The sequence below is a fragment of the Pelecanus crispus genome, chromosome 1 (assembly GCF_030463565.1).
Source record: "Pelecanus crispus isolate bPelCri1 chromosome 1, bPelCri1.pri, whole genome shotgun sequence".
NCBI classification, from domain to species: domain Eukaryota; kingdom Metazoa; phylum Chordata; class Aves; order Pelecaniformes; family Pelecanidae; genus Pelecanus; species Pelecanus crispus.
The window spans coordinates 217,825,231-217,841,051 of NC_134643.1; the positions used below are offsets into that span (position 1 = coordinate 217,825,231).

The window sequence follows — 15,821 nt, forward strand, 5'->3', positions numbered from 1 at the left end:
TAAACATTTGGGACCAGATCCTCAAAGGTATTGAGGTACCAACCTTTGATTTCAACAGAGATGCAAGCTCCTAAAGAGAAGGGAGGTCTCTGGGAAAATATGTTGATCTTGACTTGAAAAAATGGATTAATAAATTAAAATGTTAATGTTATTTTGTTAAGATTGGTACGCTGATGTCCATGCAGATATGTTATGTATTCTTTAAAATATTTGTTGCTTCCAAAGCAAGAAAAGCTTCTGCAAATTTTAATATATGTGTATGTCTTTCTGTTTGTATTTAGGAAACTATGGTGAAAGTGGAATGGAAGCTTTCAAAGATATGGCGGCCAAGGAAGGGATCTGCATTGCACATTCCTACAAGATCTATAGCAATGCTGGTGAACAGAGCTTTGACAAGCTTCTGCGAAAGCTTCGAAGCCACCTGCCCAAGGCAAGAGTTGTTGCCTGCTTCTGTGAAGGCATGACTGTGAGAGGGCTCTTAATGGCTATGAGGCGCCTGGGACTCGCTGGAGAATTTTTGCTGCTGGGCAGGTGAGTAATACCATGCAAATATAGCCAGCCTCTTTACTGAGTAGGGTAAAAAAATAAGACAGCCCAGTCAAGCATATGTAAAACACTTACTCGTGTTCTCTTCTATACGTGCACATATCTGAAAGGTACAAAGTAACGTCAGCCATGTCATAGTGGTGCATACTCTACAAACACATGCATCATTCTCATGACACAACAGGCAAACACAAGTCTGCTTGGCCAGTCTTAATAGCATTGTGTAAGGGAAGGCTGACACAAAAACTTTTGATTTGTATCATACATTTTGTTCACTGCAGTACAAAATGCATCATGTAGATATACAGCCTGAAGTTACACCTTATTTGAATAACAATGTGTTAAGAATTGCTGATGTGGCCTCTGGGTGGACATGAAATAGATCTTCCCAAAACACAGTTAGTTGACCATCACCTTTTCTTCCTGAGCCAATGTGCTAACATTTGCATACGGTCCTAAAAGCAATATATAGGTAAACCTTTCTCTTATGTGGAGCTTAATGATACCAGTGGATCCTTCCCTAACCACCAAAGGGAGAAAGGAAATCTCATTCAGGTGTGTTCACGAAGCAGCAAAAGACCCTGGGCTAGTAGACAGAGAAGTAAAAGATATTGATGTAAACCTACTGGGATCTTTATATTTGCCACATATTCAACAAGTGGGCCCTAAATGAGATAAGAAAAATGGTGTCTTGACCACAAAATGGCACGTGCCAGGAGTCAGCTAATGTGGTCTGCTGCCTTTCCAGGGCATTATTAGAAGGATGACCTGATGCTGTCCCAAGAATGAACCATACAGGAACACGAATAAAACTGTCAGTGAAACCAGCTGTGCTGGTGAGACCCTCAGGGAAACATGTAAGCTGTCCTGGAAACTGGGATGCTGAGACTGTCCCACTGGTAGGACACCAGCCTCTGTTCCCAGTCTGCCCTGTTGCACACAGCTGCCCTTCCCCCTTGGGCAGTGGGGAAAGCAAACAGGCAACAACAGAGCCTACTGCCTCTGCACTTACTCTTTGGCATCAACCTATATTTTGGCAATTTCAGATGTGAATTTCTTAATTATTTCTCTGTCTTACGGCAACAGTGTCCACCCTTCCTTTCAAATACATTTTATCTGTAGGCTCTTCTATGGATTATCTTGATCCTTTTCTGAACTGATACCCAAAGGTAGCACAACCTTCAGGGTGAGATGCACTTAAACATATTGAGATATCTACATACAGATGTCTACAATTTAGATAGTTCCATGTGGGCTAGTCATCACGGTTCCCTCTAGAGTTAATGGAGAAAAATAGGACCTTCTTAGGTCCTTTGTAATGCGGATATTTCAAGTAGCTCAGAGAAATCATGTTCTAGAAAAGTGCTTGTACAAAGACATTTTTGATGACTAGCTTTGGTGGAAAAGCCTACTTGCAAGTTTCTTAAAGCGGAGCAAATGCCACCTCCACTATCTCTAGCTGCATCTGGTGCCACGTGACCTTTGCTGTCTTTTTTTATCCTAAACACAAAAAGTTAACAATTCTCTGCAGCAACACCCAAATTTAGAAGCACGTAAGCATCATTTTAAAAAAAAAATATTGGCCTTAACACCTCCAGACTCCAAACGATACTTAATTTTGTATGGGATTTGTTTATGTACAAGAGTGCTAAATTTAGCCCTCTAAGATGCTTTTATGAGTAAGACTTCAGGAATTGGTGATTGAGAATAAGAATGGAGCAATACAGCTTAGCTCTTCAAAAAAAGTAAGGTCTAGAAAGAACCAGCTTTGCTTTTTCTTCAGTTAAAAATACCTGTTTCTAGCTGCAGTGGGAGCTGTCATGCCTAATTATAAGAAAGTTGTTATTCAGCATATGAATTCATTCAGTAAATTGAAAGTGATAGCTTCTCTCATAAGTCTAAACTGTAAACTGTTTGAAGTTAAAACAAACATCCTTAATTCTACTGGACCAATTTATGTGTGTCCATGCCTGTGGCAGTACTATAAAATTTATTTGTGAAAATTGTAGCATGAATATTAAGGAGGGGAAGATTATGGAGCAGTTCGTCTTGAGTACGCTAAACAGGCATGTGCAGGTCAACCAGGGGATCAGGCCCAGCCAGCACGGGTTCATGAAAGGCAGGTCCTGCTTGACCAACCTGATCTCCTTTTATGACCTGGTGACCCGCCTGGTGGATGAAGGAAAGGCTGTGGATGTCATCTACCTGGACTTCAGTAAAGCCTTTGACACAGTCTCCTATAATATTCTCCTTAGGAAGCTGGCAGCTCATGGCCTAGGCAGGTGTACTCTTCGCTGGGTAAAAAACTGGTTGGGTGGCCAAGCCCAAAGAGTAGTGGTGAATGGAGGTAAATCCAGTTGGTGGCCAGTCAAAAATAGTGATCCCAAAGGCTCAGTATTGGGGCCAGCCTTGTTTAATATCTTTATCAATAATCTGGGTGAGGGGATCGAGTGCACCCTCAGTAAGTTTGCAGATGACACCAAGTTGGGTGGGAGTGTCGATCTGCTGGAGGGTAGGATGGCCCTGCAAAGGGACCTGGACAGGCTGGATCAATGGGCCGAGGCCAACTGTATGAGGTTTAACAAGGCCAAGTGCCGGGTCCTGCACTTGGGTCACAACAACCCCAGGCAACGCTACAGGCTTGGGGAAGAGTGGCTGGAAAGCTGCCTGGCCAAAAAGGACCTGGGGGTGTTGGTAGACAGCCGGCTGAACATGAGCCAGCAGTGTGCCCAGGTGGCCAAGAAGGCCAACAGCATCCTGGTTTGTGTCAGGACTAGTGTGGCCAGCGGGAGCAAGGAGGTGATTGTGCCCCTGTACTTGGCACTGGTGAGGCCACACCTGGAATACTGTGTCCAGTTTTGGGCCCCTCACTACAAGAAGGAGTTTGAGGTGCTGGAGTGTGTCCAGAGAAGTGCAACAAAGCTGGTGAAGGGTCTGGAGCACAGGCCTTATGAGGAGCAGCTGAGGGAACTGGGGTTGTTTAGCCTGGAGAAGAGGAGGCTGAGGGGAGACCTTATCGCTCTCTACAACTCCCTGAAAAGAGGGTGTAGTGAGGTGCGTGTTGGTCTCCCCTGCCAAGTAACAAGTGATGGGACAAGAGGAAATGGGCTCAAGTTGTGCCAGGGGAGGTTTAGTTTGGATATTAGGAGAAATTTCTTTACAGAAAGAGTGGTCAGGAATTGGAAGAGGCTGCCCAGAGAGGTGGTGGAGTCCCCATCCCTGGAAGTGTTCAAAAAACGGGTAGACGTGACACTTTGGGACATGGTTTAGTGGTCATGGTGGTGTTGAGTTGATGATTGGAACGATGATCTTAGAGGTCCTTTCCAACCTTAGTGATTCCTAGTTTTACTTTCATTAAAAACTAATCCAGCCACCAAGCCAGGAAACATGAAATTATTACTCTACCCTTAACTGGCTTAGTGGTGGACTTGGTGATGTTAGGCTAATGGTTGGACTTGATGATCTGAAAGGTCTTTTCCAACCTAAACAATTCTATGATTCTATAAACTGGAAGTGTTTACAAAGTAAGAAAAAGAGATGGGGGTGGGGGCGGTGTTTCTATCTTTTCTGTTTATTAACAGAGATTCCAAGGTAATGACTGAGAAGTAGCTTCCCAGACATAGGTTAACCTGTCCCCAGCCAGTAGCTGCTGGGGAGAAATGTACAATAACTGCACTTGCCTTCACCCAAGTAGAGCATTTCTATGGCTGCATCAGACAACTGAGGACAGCTAGAGTGATATATTCTCTCTACATATGGCTCTGCACTTGGGAGATCCCAAGGATCTAGGAACATCCCATCTCCTGTCAATAGATTTGGTTCAGATTTGGTTTTAAAACCAGCTGTAAGCCAGAAATAAAACAACTAGTTTTGCCTACTGAGGACTTTTGTTTTGCTTTGAGTCACCCTTAGTCAGGAGAGTGGACTATTTTATGCCCCTGCAGTGCAGCAAGACTCATGTGCAGAGTGTGGGATGTTGTAGAGCAGTTATTTATGTTCCACAGAAATGTTCATTCTCACAAAAATGTTCTCCTCCTGCTGTGGGATAATCTCAAGGTTTCTCAGCAGAGGGGAAAGAAAAAAGCTAAAGAAAAAGCAGGGAACTTGCAGGAATATTGCTTCATGTAGGTGGGATGCAAGACAATAATGTCATTGTCCATTGATGGTCTGACGTCCTGTAGGGATTTAAAGTTCTGTTTTCCAGAACCTTGATGTGCTGTGTGCTCTCTTGGTTTCAGCTGTTTGGCTCTGTTGGCTAATAATATTTGACTGTTGGTCCAGAGCTAGGCTAATTGGTTGGTTCTGTGGAGAACAGCCTAAGGCACTGACCTGGGATGGAAGTGACACGAGGACAAACCCAGACTTTGCAAGCAGATTATGTTGGGGACTTCTTTGTGCATCATTTATAGAATCATAGAATCATTTAAGTTAGAAAAGACCTTTAAGATCATCAAGTCCAGCCATTAGCCTAACACTACCAAGTCCACCACTAAACCAATTAAGTGTAGAGTAATAATTAATTTCATGTTTCCTGGCTTGGTGGCTGGATTAGTTTTTAATGAAAGTAAAACTAGGAATCACTAAGGTTGGAAAGGACTTCTAAGATCATCAGTCCAACCGTCAACCCAACACCACCATGCCTACTAAACTATGTCCCAAAGTGCCACATCTACACATTTTTTGAATACCTCCAGGGATGGTGACTCCACCACCTCTCTGGGCAGCCTGTTCCAATGCTTGACCACTCTTTCAGTGAAGAAATTTCTCCTAATATCCAATATCCATTATGTATGGGGAAAAGACATTCAGCAAGAGTTTGAAAAGAACAGATGTTTCAGAGCATTGAAAGGGGAAAGAGATACATCTGAAATAAAAGAAGGCTCATGCAACTAATTTGTCTTGTGAAGTTATGCAGGAAAGTAGACTAGAATAGGATTTGTACTTTCATTCATCCTCTGATCCTGGAGTTTCTCTGGGCTTCCCATTCAACTGAGAAGGTTGCAAAAGGACACTCCAAATGTAGGGAGAGTGCCTGGCACTGAAATGCAATGGGCTTACATGGAAAACTTTATCTACTAATGGATACTTATTTGTTACCCCACAAATGCATTTTGCTTCCCCCTTGTTCTGTGGAGAATTATTTTATTTCCAAATGCACAGAAAGAATTTAAGTTCCAAAGCCACAGAGCAGCTCTATGGGAAATCACAAGAAATCAGGCATTTCCAGTTCCTCTTAGCTTTTTTTTTGTTCCATTTCTGATTTGTGTTTATCCCTAATATTTCTGGTCTGAAGCCTTGCAAAAATACTGAGATTTTTGGAGAGCATGGATTTCTCATAGCACCTGTTTTATGCTTAGATAAACAGAAAATGGAGTGGCCAAGGATTGTACATATCAAATAAATCACCCTGTAGAGCCCCAAGGGGAGGAGAAAAGATATCCTTCAATAAACACTCCACTTCTGACATACTATGCAGTTCCTGAAATTGCATTGCCTGTGACAGAGATGAAACATGGCAAGTCATTAGTGATTGTAGCATATCAGAGCTTGTTGATTCATGGAAAACATTTTAAATGCTCAGCAAATATTTACCTCATATACCTTGAGGAACTGGACTTAACCTCAAATAAAAAGGTGAGTGTGCTGACTTTCAAGTGTGAAAAAAAATGTTATTTTATCCTAACTGTTATTCAACTTAACTGAGATATGGACCCCAGGCTTCATCTGTTTCTGTTTATTGCTTCTGTCATCTACAGGTCATATGCCAGGAGATATCCTTACAGATAAAATTAATTAGAGGATAAATAACACATTTGTATAGCAGAATAACTTTGAAACATATTTCAGAAGGAAATATGGAATAATAAGTGTACAGATAAAACCAATTTGGTTGTAGATGATTTTCAGTTGTTCCTCATTTTATGTAATAGTTGGCCCCAATGTCTGAAATTTTGTTTCATGTTGTATGAACACCTTCATTCTCCTCTTCTTGACTACTAGTGTCTGATATTTGAACAAAACCTCTTTGATAACTCTAACCACTGATAATTTTATCTGATGCCTTTCATCTACAAGGATTCCAAAACATCTCTCAGAATTATTAAATGTTACAGCACCAGTTCACATGATTTTTTATAATACAATAGAAACTATTAACCACAACTGGAATTATGCATATTGACTATAACCATCCTAAATAAAATGGGGTCAGAGAACAGTACTGCAGTACTGGATAAGTTTTTTTTCTTTTTTTTGCTCACTGGCATTGTTTTATTCTGTAGCAACTAACACTTTTGGGATGAGACTCGGACATGGTGGTGGTGACAGCACTGTCAGGGATTGTTACCAAGAAGCAGTCTGGACACAGATACTCTGTTTTGGGATAGAAGAGTGTTAAGATATATGGATGCAGGCTTTGCATGTTTCTTACCTCTAGATGAGATAATTGTCCCTGGTTTGTTTTATTTAATAGTATAGAAGTAGCTATTGTACAAACCTACAGAGCAAGAGACTGAAATTTTGAAAAGGATTTGTGATTCCAGATGCAAGACAGTAGGACTTTTCCTACCTTAAGGAGAGGAGAAGGGAAAGGAAAAGGGAAAGGAGAAGGGAAAATAGAGACATATAGAGATAAAATGGTTTGGTCAACATCTCCGGCTTCCAAATGGCATTCCAGAGGCAGTATTGATCTGCAAGGAACTACTGGAACTTCCATATACTTCATGTTCCAGTATGTGTATCATGGGTCAGACTTACTTGGGTATTAACTACCTTGTTTGAACAAAGAGAAGTTAATTAAGATTATCTGGACTTCCTCTGGTATAAAATAAAAAAATTAAATGCAACCAGTAAAAAAATCAACAGAGAAATATTTCCTTATGCTCTAGTACTGATTCTGATTTTCAGCTGTCCAGCTGGAGAAACATGGCCAAAATGTATCAGTCTGATTTGATTGCCACATAGCCCTTAGATACTTATTCAGTCAAGGGCTTACAGAAATATGATAAAAAAAAAGTGTATTGGTTACAATAGCTGCAACAAAGGGATGGGGAATCTAGAACAACAGGGCATCCCACAGAGTTTCTGTGCTTCCTTGCAGTGCAGTCAGGACTGATGACTATGTCCTTAAATATCCTTGCAAAGATTGAGAATCACATCCTGCATTTTCAGAAGTCACTCTGTTCTGTGATATACAAAAGGCTGTGCCTCAGGATAAGGGGAACCCTCTCAAGCATGCTGTCATTGGCAGAGCATGTCCAAGGTGGATAAGGAGAGGACACCAGTTCTAGAAGTGTGATGATCACAAGCAATTCAAGTGATGCTCTGCAAGAAGGCAGAAGGCCCAGTGAAGTAGTGCCCATTCCTCTCAGAACAGCACATGTATTCTTCTAGCTTTCACAAATCACCTCTCCTAATAAAAGAAAGATACCTGCTTAGCTCCTGAGGAGATGGATTGGAGGAAATTGTTATTGATTCTGAGGCTCACAGATATTGCAGCAAAAAGAGCTAAGTAGAAGGCAAGTAGTAGAGATGAGGATAAGAATAAAATGTGGAGGACCATTAGTTCCATGAAGCCCCAAAAGTAATTTGGCTGATAGGAAACTCAGCAATATATGAAGAAATTCTGGTTAGCAAGCCAAAAGGGAAACTATTGCTGAAGGAAAATTTAAGCAAGATAGATGATCTGAGGGAAATGAGTTCTTTTCAATAATTTAAAAAGAGATCTTTTGTGAGACTTGTAAAAGCGTCTGTTGGATGAAGAAAGATCTCACTGCAGAGGATGTAATAATTTCCCTCCTGAAAGTATGCTGTATGGTGTGGGTTAACATGCCTTTTTCCATGCTTGTGCAAGTCCAACTGGTGGAGAAGTTCTTATAAAACAAATGAGGGTATGAAATCTTGCAGACCTGAAATATGCTCTAAATTCATTTTTGGTTATTTCTGCTGCCTCAGGGAAAAATTAATCAGCCAAAATTCTTCTATCTAGAATAGTTCTAACCGGATAACCTTTGAAAGAAATGTGGAAGCTAAATGTAATATAAGTGTACAGACCTCTTCTCTGGGGACAAAACAAGCAGGTAAAAAAAATACTTTCAGAGTACAATCATGCTACTTGAGCCTGTATGAGGAGTCTGCTCCCTTTTTCTTCAGTCCATGGTAGATAGGAGCCTGCTACAGCCTCACCTGAATGCTGTTTCCTCTGAGGCAACTGTCTGCTGCCCACTCATTTATTTATCTCTCAGTTCTTCTGTTCAAGCATCAATGTGTAGTCCAAGGAAGCAGCTATTGTATTATACCTAGTAATTAAATGCATTGTAATTAGCAGCATTAAGTCAGAATCTTCATTGCCACCCAAAAGACAAAGAACTTAAAAGTAAAACAAAGGTTTGCTTTTCTAGAGCTGTAAAAGAGATTAAGGAAGTAAAAAGCTGTCTTTCCTCCTATATCCAAACAGTGCCCCTAGAGGTAAAGCAGGCTAGACAGTAGTAAAGAACAACTTAGCTTTGAAAAGGAGCTTTGGGGTCTCCATTTACCTGGCAGCCTTGGAGCTTGGAGACCCTCAAGCTGTGGGCCCCAGCTGTGTCCTGCTGCAGATGGAAGCGGTAGAGTGTCTGGCCAAGGCCATTTGTTTAATAACTGAAAGGAGCATAGTTTTCTTTCTACAGTATGAACCACAAAAGATTAACATAAGTAAGGACCCCACAAGTTATACTTGAGGATTTTAGGGAGACAGATAGGCAGACTTTTAAACTGAAAGCAAATCAATCAACCTGATTTTCTTAATCTTCTTTTCTCTCTTTGAAATCCTTTTTTCTCTCTTTAAAATCCTTTTTTTAAAAAAAAAAAATCTATCTGACCTTTTTCTAATAAATATTGCATCTTGCAGTCCAGTTTCACAGTCACTAATATGTATGAGGTAGTGGGGGATGGGAGTAAGCTCTAAGCGTGTTTGAAAGAATGTCTTAATTTTGTCCCTCCATGAATGCTGTATCTTCCCTGAGGTGTGTGTGGGTGCGACATGGTGTCAAGCAAACATCAGAGAATTTCCTGGTGTGCATATTGGCAAGTGAGCAAGCCTTCTATTTATGTCAATAAGAGATGCATATGTCTCAGAGGCAATTCAGGTCCTACACATCTGAAAACATAACATTAGAAAATAAACATGGCTGTATCAAGTCAGATCAAAGGTCCACCAAATGAATGTGTTGTTTCTGGAAGTGGCCAACAGCAAATGACCAGCAAAAAGTGACACCAGGCCAGGATGGAGCAAAGTTCTCCTGGAGCATTCTTAAATTTACAACTGATCTGCAGTTCAGGTACCTCCTAAATCAAAGCTGGTGTCTTTGTAAGGGAAGCCCTTGTGCAGTGCACTGCTGTGAGTAAAAAGGAAGACAGACAGACAGGGGTAGATTGTGAATGCAGAGCTTAGTCCTAGGAGATATGAGCTTTAATACTAGTACTGGCACTACATTTATTAGTGATTTTGCATGTGTCATCACATTTATATGTCTTCACTTTTTCTCTGTAACTCTTTCATGACTATTTAGACAGTGAGCAACTCAGGCTAGACACTGTATTTTGCTATGTACCTGTGTTGCCCTTTGGACTATGAGGCTCCAAGCTCTTTTGATTATTCAAGTTCTACCATAAAGCAAGACTACTTCAGTGAGCTGAAGAAAACAAATAATTAGTTGATAATGGTAATGAATATAATCTTCTTACGACATGACAAATCGTGAGTGTGTCCAATTAAATTATTTACTTTCTGAAGGACTGGACCTTTCTTATCTAAGACTGACATTAACAACCAAGGGAAGGTAGCTTTGTTAGTCAATACACCTGAGTAGAGTTGTGCCTTAGCACTGTAGAAAATGACACTGGCTGTGAACTCAGGATGTCACTCAAGTCTTTCATTTCTGCACTGCAGGATCATCTCTACCTAATTCATGCATGATCCACCTTTAGATGGATCTGCTTACAGTCTTTCAAAGATAAGAAGTCCGCAGCTTCCTCAGGCAACTCTTTCCTATGCTTAACTAGTCCTTATACTCTTCATAACGTCTAACCTAGCTTTTTAAACTGGTTTTTTTTTTTAAGCTTATTACTTCTAGTCCTATCCATGTGAACAAAGGAAGCAGTTAATTCCCTGCCTGTTAATTCCAAATGTATATATTTGAAGACTTATGCTTACCCTCATTCTGCTTTGACAACTTTCAGTATGAAGGAAAAACATGTTTTACACTTTGGAATAACATGAGATTTCTCTTCTCCCAGTGGAAATGAGACATGGGGAAAATCACAGAAAAAGAGATGGCAAAGAATCCTGAAGTGTTATATAAGATTTATTTTCATTGCAAAAGGAAAAATCCATGAGATGACCTACACAGTTGAAAAATAGACAGTGAGGCAATCTCGAAGACAGCTCCATACTGTCAACAGACCCATACTTGCAGTTCTGCATGAAATCAAGTCAGCAGCATTGCTGGGAAATTGTGTCCATTTGTGGGTGCATCTCTGTTCTCCCACAAGAAATATATGCTTCTGATTTTACTTTCAACTTTAAAGCTCTACTCTGTCCAAGAGCTTATTAAAACTCAGAATGAGAGAAGTCTGTGGGTGGCTCACTTAAGATTGTTCTCTTCAACTATGTCTTCTGAGAGTGATCAGTAATACCTACAGAGAATTTTTTGAGGTGAGCCTATTTTGAGGATGAAAGAGACTCTTCCAAGTCTAAGCAAAGAAACTAAAAATACTCTTGGAACAATGAAAGCATTCTCTATTTAAGCTTGAGAAGAGATCAGATGCTTTCTTCTCAAAAACAAGAATTCAAGAGGTGAAAAGAAATTAAGATCTTAAATTCCAGCGTTGTTATTCCACCATTCTGTGTAGGCTGCATGACAAAAGGTAACTATTTAAAACATTAAAACTAAGACTGAAAATGTGATCCAGTATATATTCCTAGAAAGATTTAAAGGTAGTCTGAACAGGATGAAAACTAGTATTGTCCTTTATTTTTTCTGATCTTTAGAACAGCTATAGACTTTTGGTTAATGAAGTTAAGAGAGCCTAAAATGATCTTCATTAAATGCTTGGCATATGTTTGTCAAAAAAAAAAACCAAAACCCAAACCTGTTTCTTCTCCTTAACATTGTGACAAGTAGAGGTTTGCTGGAAGGTACTGATTAGTGGTGAAGATCTGTTTCCTTCCTATTGTCTTTCTCTGTAGTACGTGGGTATGTTGTTTTCCATGACTTCTTTTTTTCTCTTTCTTTTTTTAATTTATCTGCATCATCCCAGAGTCTGCACCTAGGAATACTGACTCACTGAACACACACAAACCACACACACATGTCTGGATACAGAGAAGGTATTTATGAGAGGGGAAGACCCATGGGTTTGTAGCTCCACGTTACCACCTCCTGATAAAGAGCATCTGTTCCAGATCATGTGGTCCAGGAACAGTCTCTTCTCCCGGCATATCTGCCAGCAATTCTGTTCACATCCTACTTTCTGCATCTCCCAGAGGTCATTTCTGTACATAAAGAAATAATATCTGTGTGTGGCAGATAAAACGAAGGATGTACTGGTTCACTAGGATTCATTCAGTTGTCCCAGATTCCTGATTACTTCACTTCATAGAAGCATAGAATGCTTTGGGTTGGAAGGGACCTTGAGAGATCATCTAGCCCAACCCCCCTGCAGTGAGCAGGGATTGAACCCGTGACCTTGGCTATTGTTACACATGCTCCATTTTTCAGTTAGAGAAGGAAAGTAGGAATCAGAAAGGCAGAGAGATGCTTTCTCTAACTCCACATTTGAGATGATTTAGGAGTACTTAAAAGACCCCGGAGATCTGAACATAAAAACATTACCCATGCGGTGGAGATTTATACCAAGCAACCCATCTCACTAATACTGCTGGGTGATTATGGAAGAATCTTACTCTGAGTAATGAAAACTTCTGATTTGTAAACTTGTAGTGTAATTCATTTTTCTGTCACTCCATTAAAATGACAAAATAGCACACACAGCAGCACATTTCCTCCTCACTATGGCTGAATTGATAGTTTCTAGTGAAGCAGTTGTGTCTCCAGAGGTTAAGGCTGAAGGCAACTGATAACGTGCATGAAATACCAGAACACTCTAAAGCTCATTCTGGTGGAATTCAGTTCACTACTGCCTTGAAAAGGCATTATAAATCTTGGCAAGAAGATACTGCTTTCAGGAAAAGCAGATAAAAAAGCCATGTACTATTTCAAGGAATAAGGCCCAAGCTGAATTCTGTTGATCTTTTCCTATTAATTAGAAACACTGTAATAACAAAATGGATTAAATGAACAGTATTTTAATTAGTTAATAAAATAAAATCCATATTTACTAAGGGGCCATATCTTTCAACCTTTATTCATGTTGATTAGTAACAATGAAGGAAGTGGAGACTGGCTGAATCATGATGAGTAAGTCATCCCTATCCTGGGAAAATGTATAGCTATAAAACACTGTGATTTAATACATTTTAACTAGTATACTGTTAAACATTCTTTGTCTCTAAGTGCTGATATGCACAAATCAATGTTAAGCTTGGATACTGACTCTTTTTAACTGTGGTTGGCTGAGCTGATTTTTAATATAGTTCAACCAGTGCATACCAAAAGGAAATTATTCTTTGTATCCTAGCAGTTAGAATAAAGTAAGTTAAACATGTTTCTGCTTGAACAATTTTCCAAACTCTGCATGCGTTCAAAGATTTCAGGGTTTGGTTAAATCTGTTCACATTTCATAGCCAAATCTGTATCACCTGGAAGTTGTCTGAACAACAAAAATTGCACATAATGACCCAAAACCTGATTTTACTTGAGCATTTCTGACATGATGAAAATTATACTGTATATTGTCAGCTCAGCGATATCTTGAGGAAGATGGCTGTCACAAAATGCAGGGCTTAATATTAGCTGTACACTTAATAGAGACTTTTGGCGGGGTTAAGCAGAAGTAACATACTAAAATGTGTTATTTAGTTACTTGCTCTGACCACAAATATTTATACAAACATATAGAAACTTCTGCATAGAAGTGTGTGTCCAGAAACCAAAACACCAACTGCAGGTTGTTCATCTGGATTTGTCAATAGCTGGTTACTTGAAATGCCCTTACATAGAAAGAGAGCAATGAACACACAATTGGCTTTTTTCTTTGGAAAAGAAAAAAAAAATCAGACAGAACTGCTTCTGAAGCTGTCATCTCTTAGCTGAAACTTTTAAGAAGGTTTATGTATATTTTTTCTTTTTACTATAAGTTATATAACTGATATTATGTAGCAATAATAAGAAAATAGATAGCTTAATTACTTACGTAGCAATTCCTCTGTCAGGAATCTAATTACTTCTTGCTGCTCCATAAGTTCTTGTCAGGGGGAATCTCCCAGTACAAGGGCTTGGGTAATTAGTGTTTTCTAATCATCTCCCCCTGTTATTTTACACTACATTGAACCTAATATGCCAATTTCAGCTACTGGCAGCTAGAAGCTTTGTGACAGTTTATTTCATTCTGGTTGTGATCTTGTAGCCAGAAGACTAAATGTTTCATACTCCACAAAGCATTAACTCCTCTCTCCCAATTGAAAACGAAAGGGCCAAAGAAACACCCTGGGAGCAACAGCAATAACAAACAGCAGCAGGTACCACAGGGCCTGTGTTTTGTTCAACTACAATAATTCAGTTGGGAGGTGCAGAAAGTCATACCCACAAGAATGAAGTCAAGATGTTTCCAACCAACCAGTGTAAACCACACATCTTTCCTCTGACCTCTCTTCTGAAGTGCTTAGGAATCTGCCCAGGGTCAGGATATAGATCCCGGGCAGGGAAACAGTTGCTTTTTTATAAGGCTTTCTTATAGCAGGCTGTACTTGACTGTCTCATTTCTCAAAGAGTGACAATCATCTTAGGCTCAGGATTTGTCCCAGAGAAAGTTCTTTGATTCTCTGAGATGGATGTTCACGTCTATGCAGGAGTTTCTAGATGTTTGTATAAATATCTGTGGTCATACCTATCAGAGAAAAGGACCTATTTATTCAAAATAAAGCAGTAATGGGTTTACATCATATTTTCATTCTTAATTCAAATTAATTTTGATCTGGACATTTCATAGCACTGTTGGAGAAGAGCAAGATTGACCTCACCTAAGGTCAATGCTAAATTGGTATGAGCTCAATTAGTGGAGAGGTACAGGCATGTACACAGGGTGGTTCAGATCTTAGGTAAGGTAAATTGTCCTCTGCTGTCCCTAGTAAAGGGGATTTGGGGTGAATACATCCAAACATCCTTTATGTGCTTAGAATCAGGGAAAATAAACCTTGACCAGCATATCCCTCTCTCAGGTGGCATATTGGCTTCTTTGGAAAATAAAGGTGCCTTTGTTCTTCAGGTGGGTAGACAGATGTGAAGAGCTTCCTTGGATACAGGTTTAATGGACACCTGTTCTTTAAAAGTGGGTGAGGTCTATGGAGGGCCTCTACTCAAGGGTAGGAACTTATTCACGTTCAAGAAAGAGAATTCTTCACCTTGAATCCTTTTTTCCAGAAACAGTATAGTAAATTCACATTCCTGCATACTCTTGCACTTTCCCTCTGTGCTCAGAGGCAGGTTCTGGCATCTTCTGCTCCCTTCTGCCTTGAAAAGGAGCTGTCACTTAAATGTGCCGAGGGACAGCTGAGCCTTCTAAATAGAGACTGAATGTTTTCCCACTGACTCTGAGGAATTAAGCACCTGAAAATCCTTCCAGCTTTGGGAATTCCCAGCCAGGCCTGTGCTGGAGGGTAAAAACTTCAAAAGTTTGAATCAGTTGCTATCTGTGCATCTCAGAAAAGAAATCTCAAGGAAGAAATTTAATTTCTGGCCTTGATTTCAGCCCCATTGAGTCTGTCTGGGGATGTCACATCCTAGCATTTCTAGTGGTTTAGGTGGCTGGGAGTTCTCAGAGACAGACCACAGTGAAGCTGGATGCATAAAACTACAAAATAGTTTCTGAGATTGCTCTTTGTTCCCTGTATGTAGCAGCTTTAATGGTGACTCTCTCCCACAGGGCTCTTAAGGCAGAATCCACAGTCTCATGCAGAGTTATTGTTTCTAAAACTTTATAAGCTTATAACAAGCGAGTATTTAATATCAGAAGAAGGCTAATGACTTTTAAGATTATCTGCAAGGGTATTTTTTGAGCTGCTGTGTTTTGAAAATGAATTTTATAAAAGCAGACTAAGGTCGTACATAGCTGTTTCG

At 40.0% G+C, this 15,821-nt stretch overlaps 1 protein-coding gene across 3 annotated transcripts in view; it reads left to right on the forward strand.

The window, feature by feature from the left end:
• GRM5 (glutamate metabotropic receptor 5) overlaps positions 1-15,821 on the forward strand; it is a 295,278-nt gene that overhangs the window by 132,945 nt on the left and 146,512 nt on the right. For all 3 annotated transcript variants that reach the window (XM_075708134.1, XM_075708140.1, XM_075708149.1), the window contains exon 2: positions 282-531. In XM_075708134.1, the coding sequence (XP_075564249.1) occupies positions 282-531 (250 nt within the window). The remainder of the gene's footprint in view (positions 1-281; positions 532-15,821) is intronic.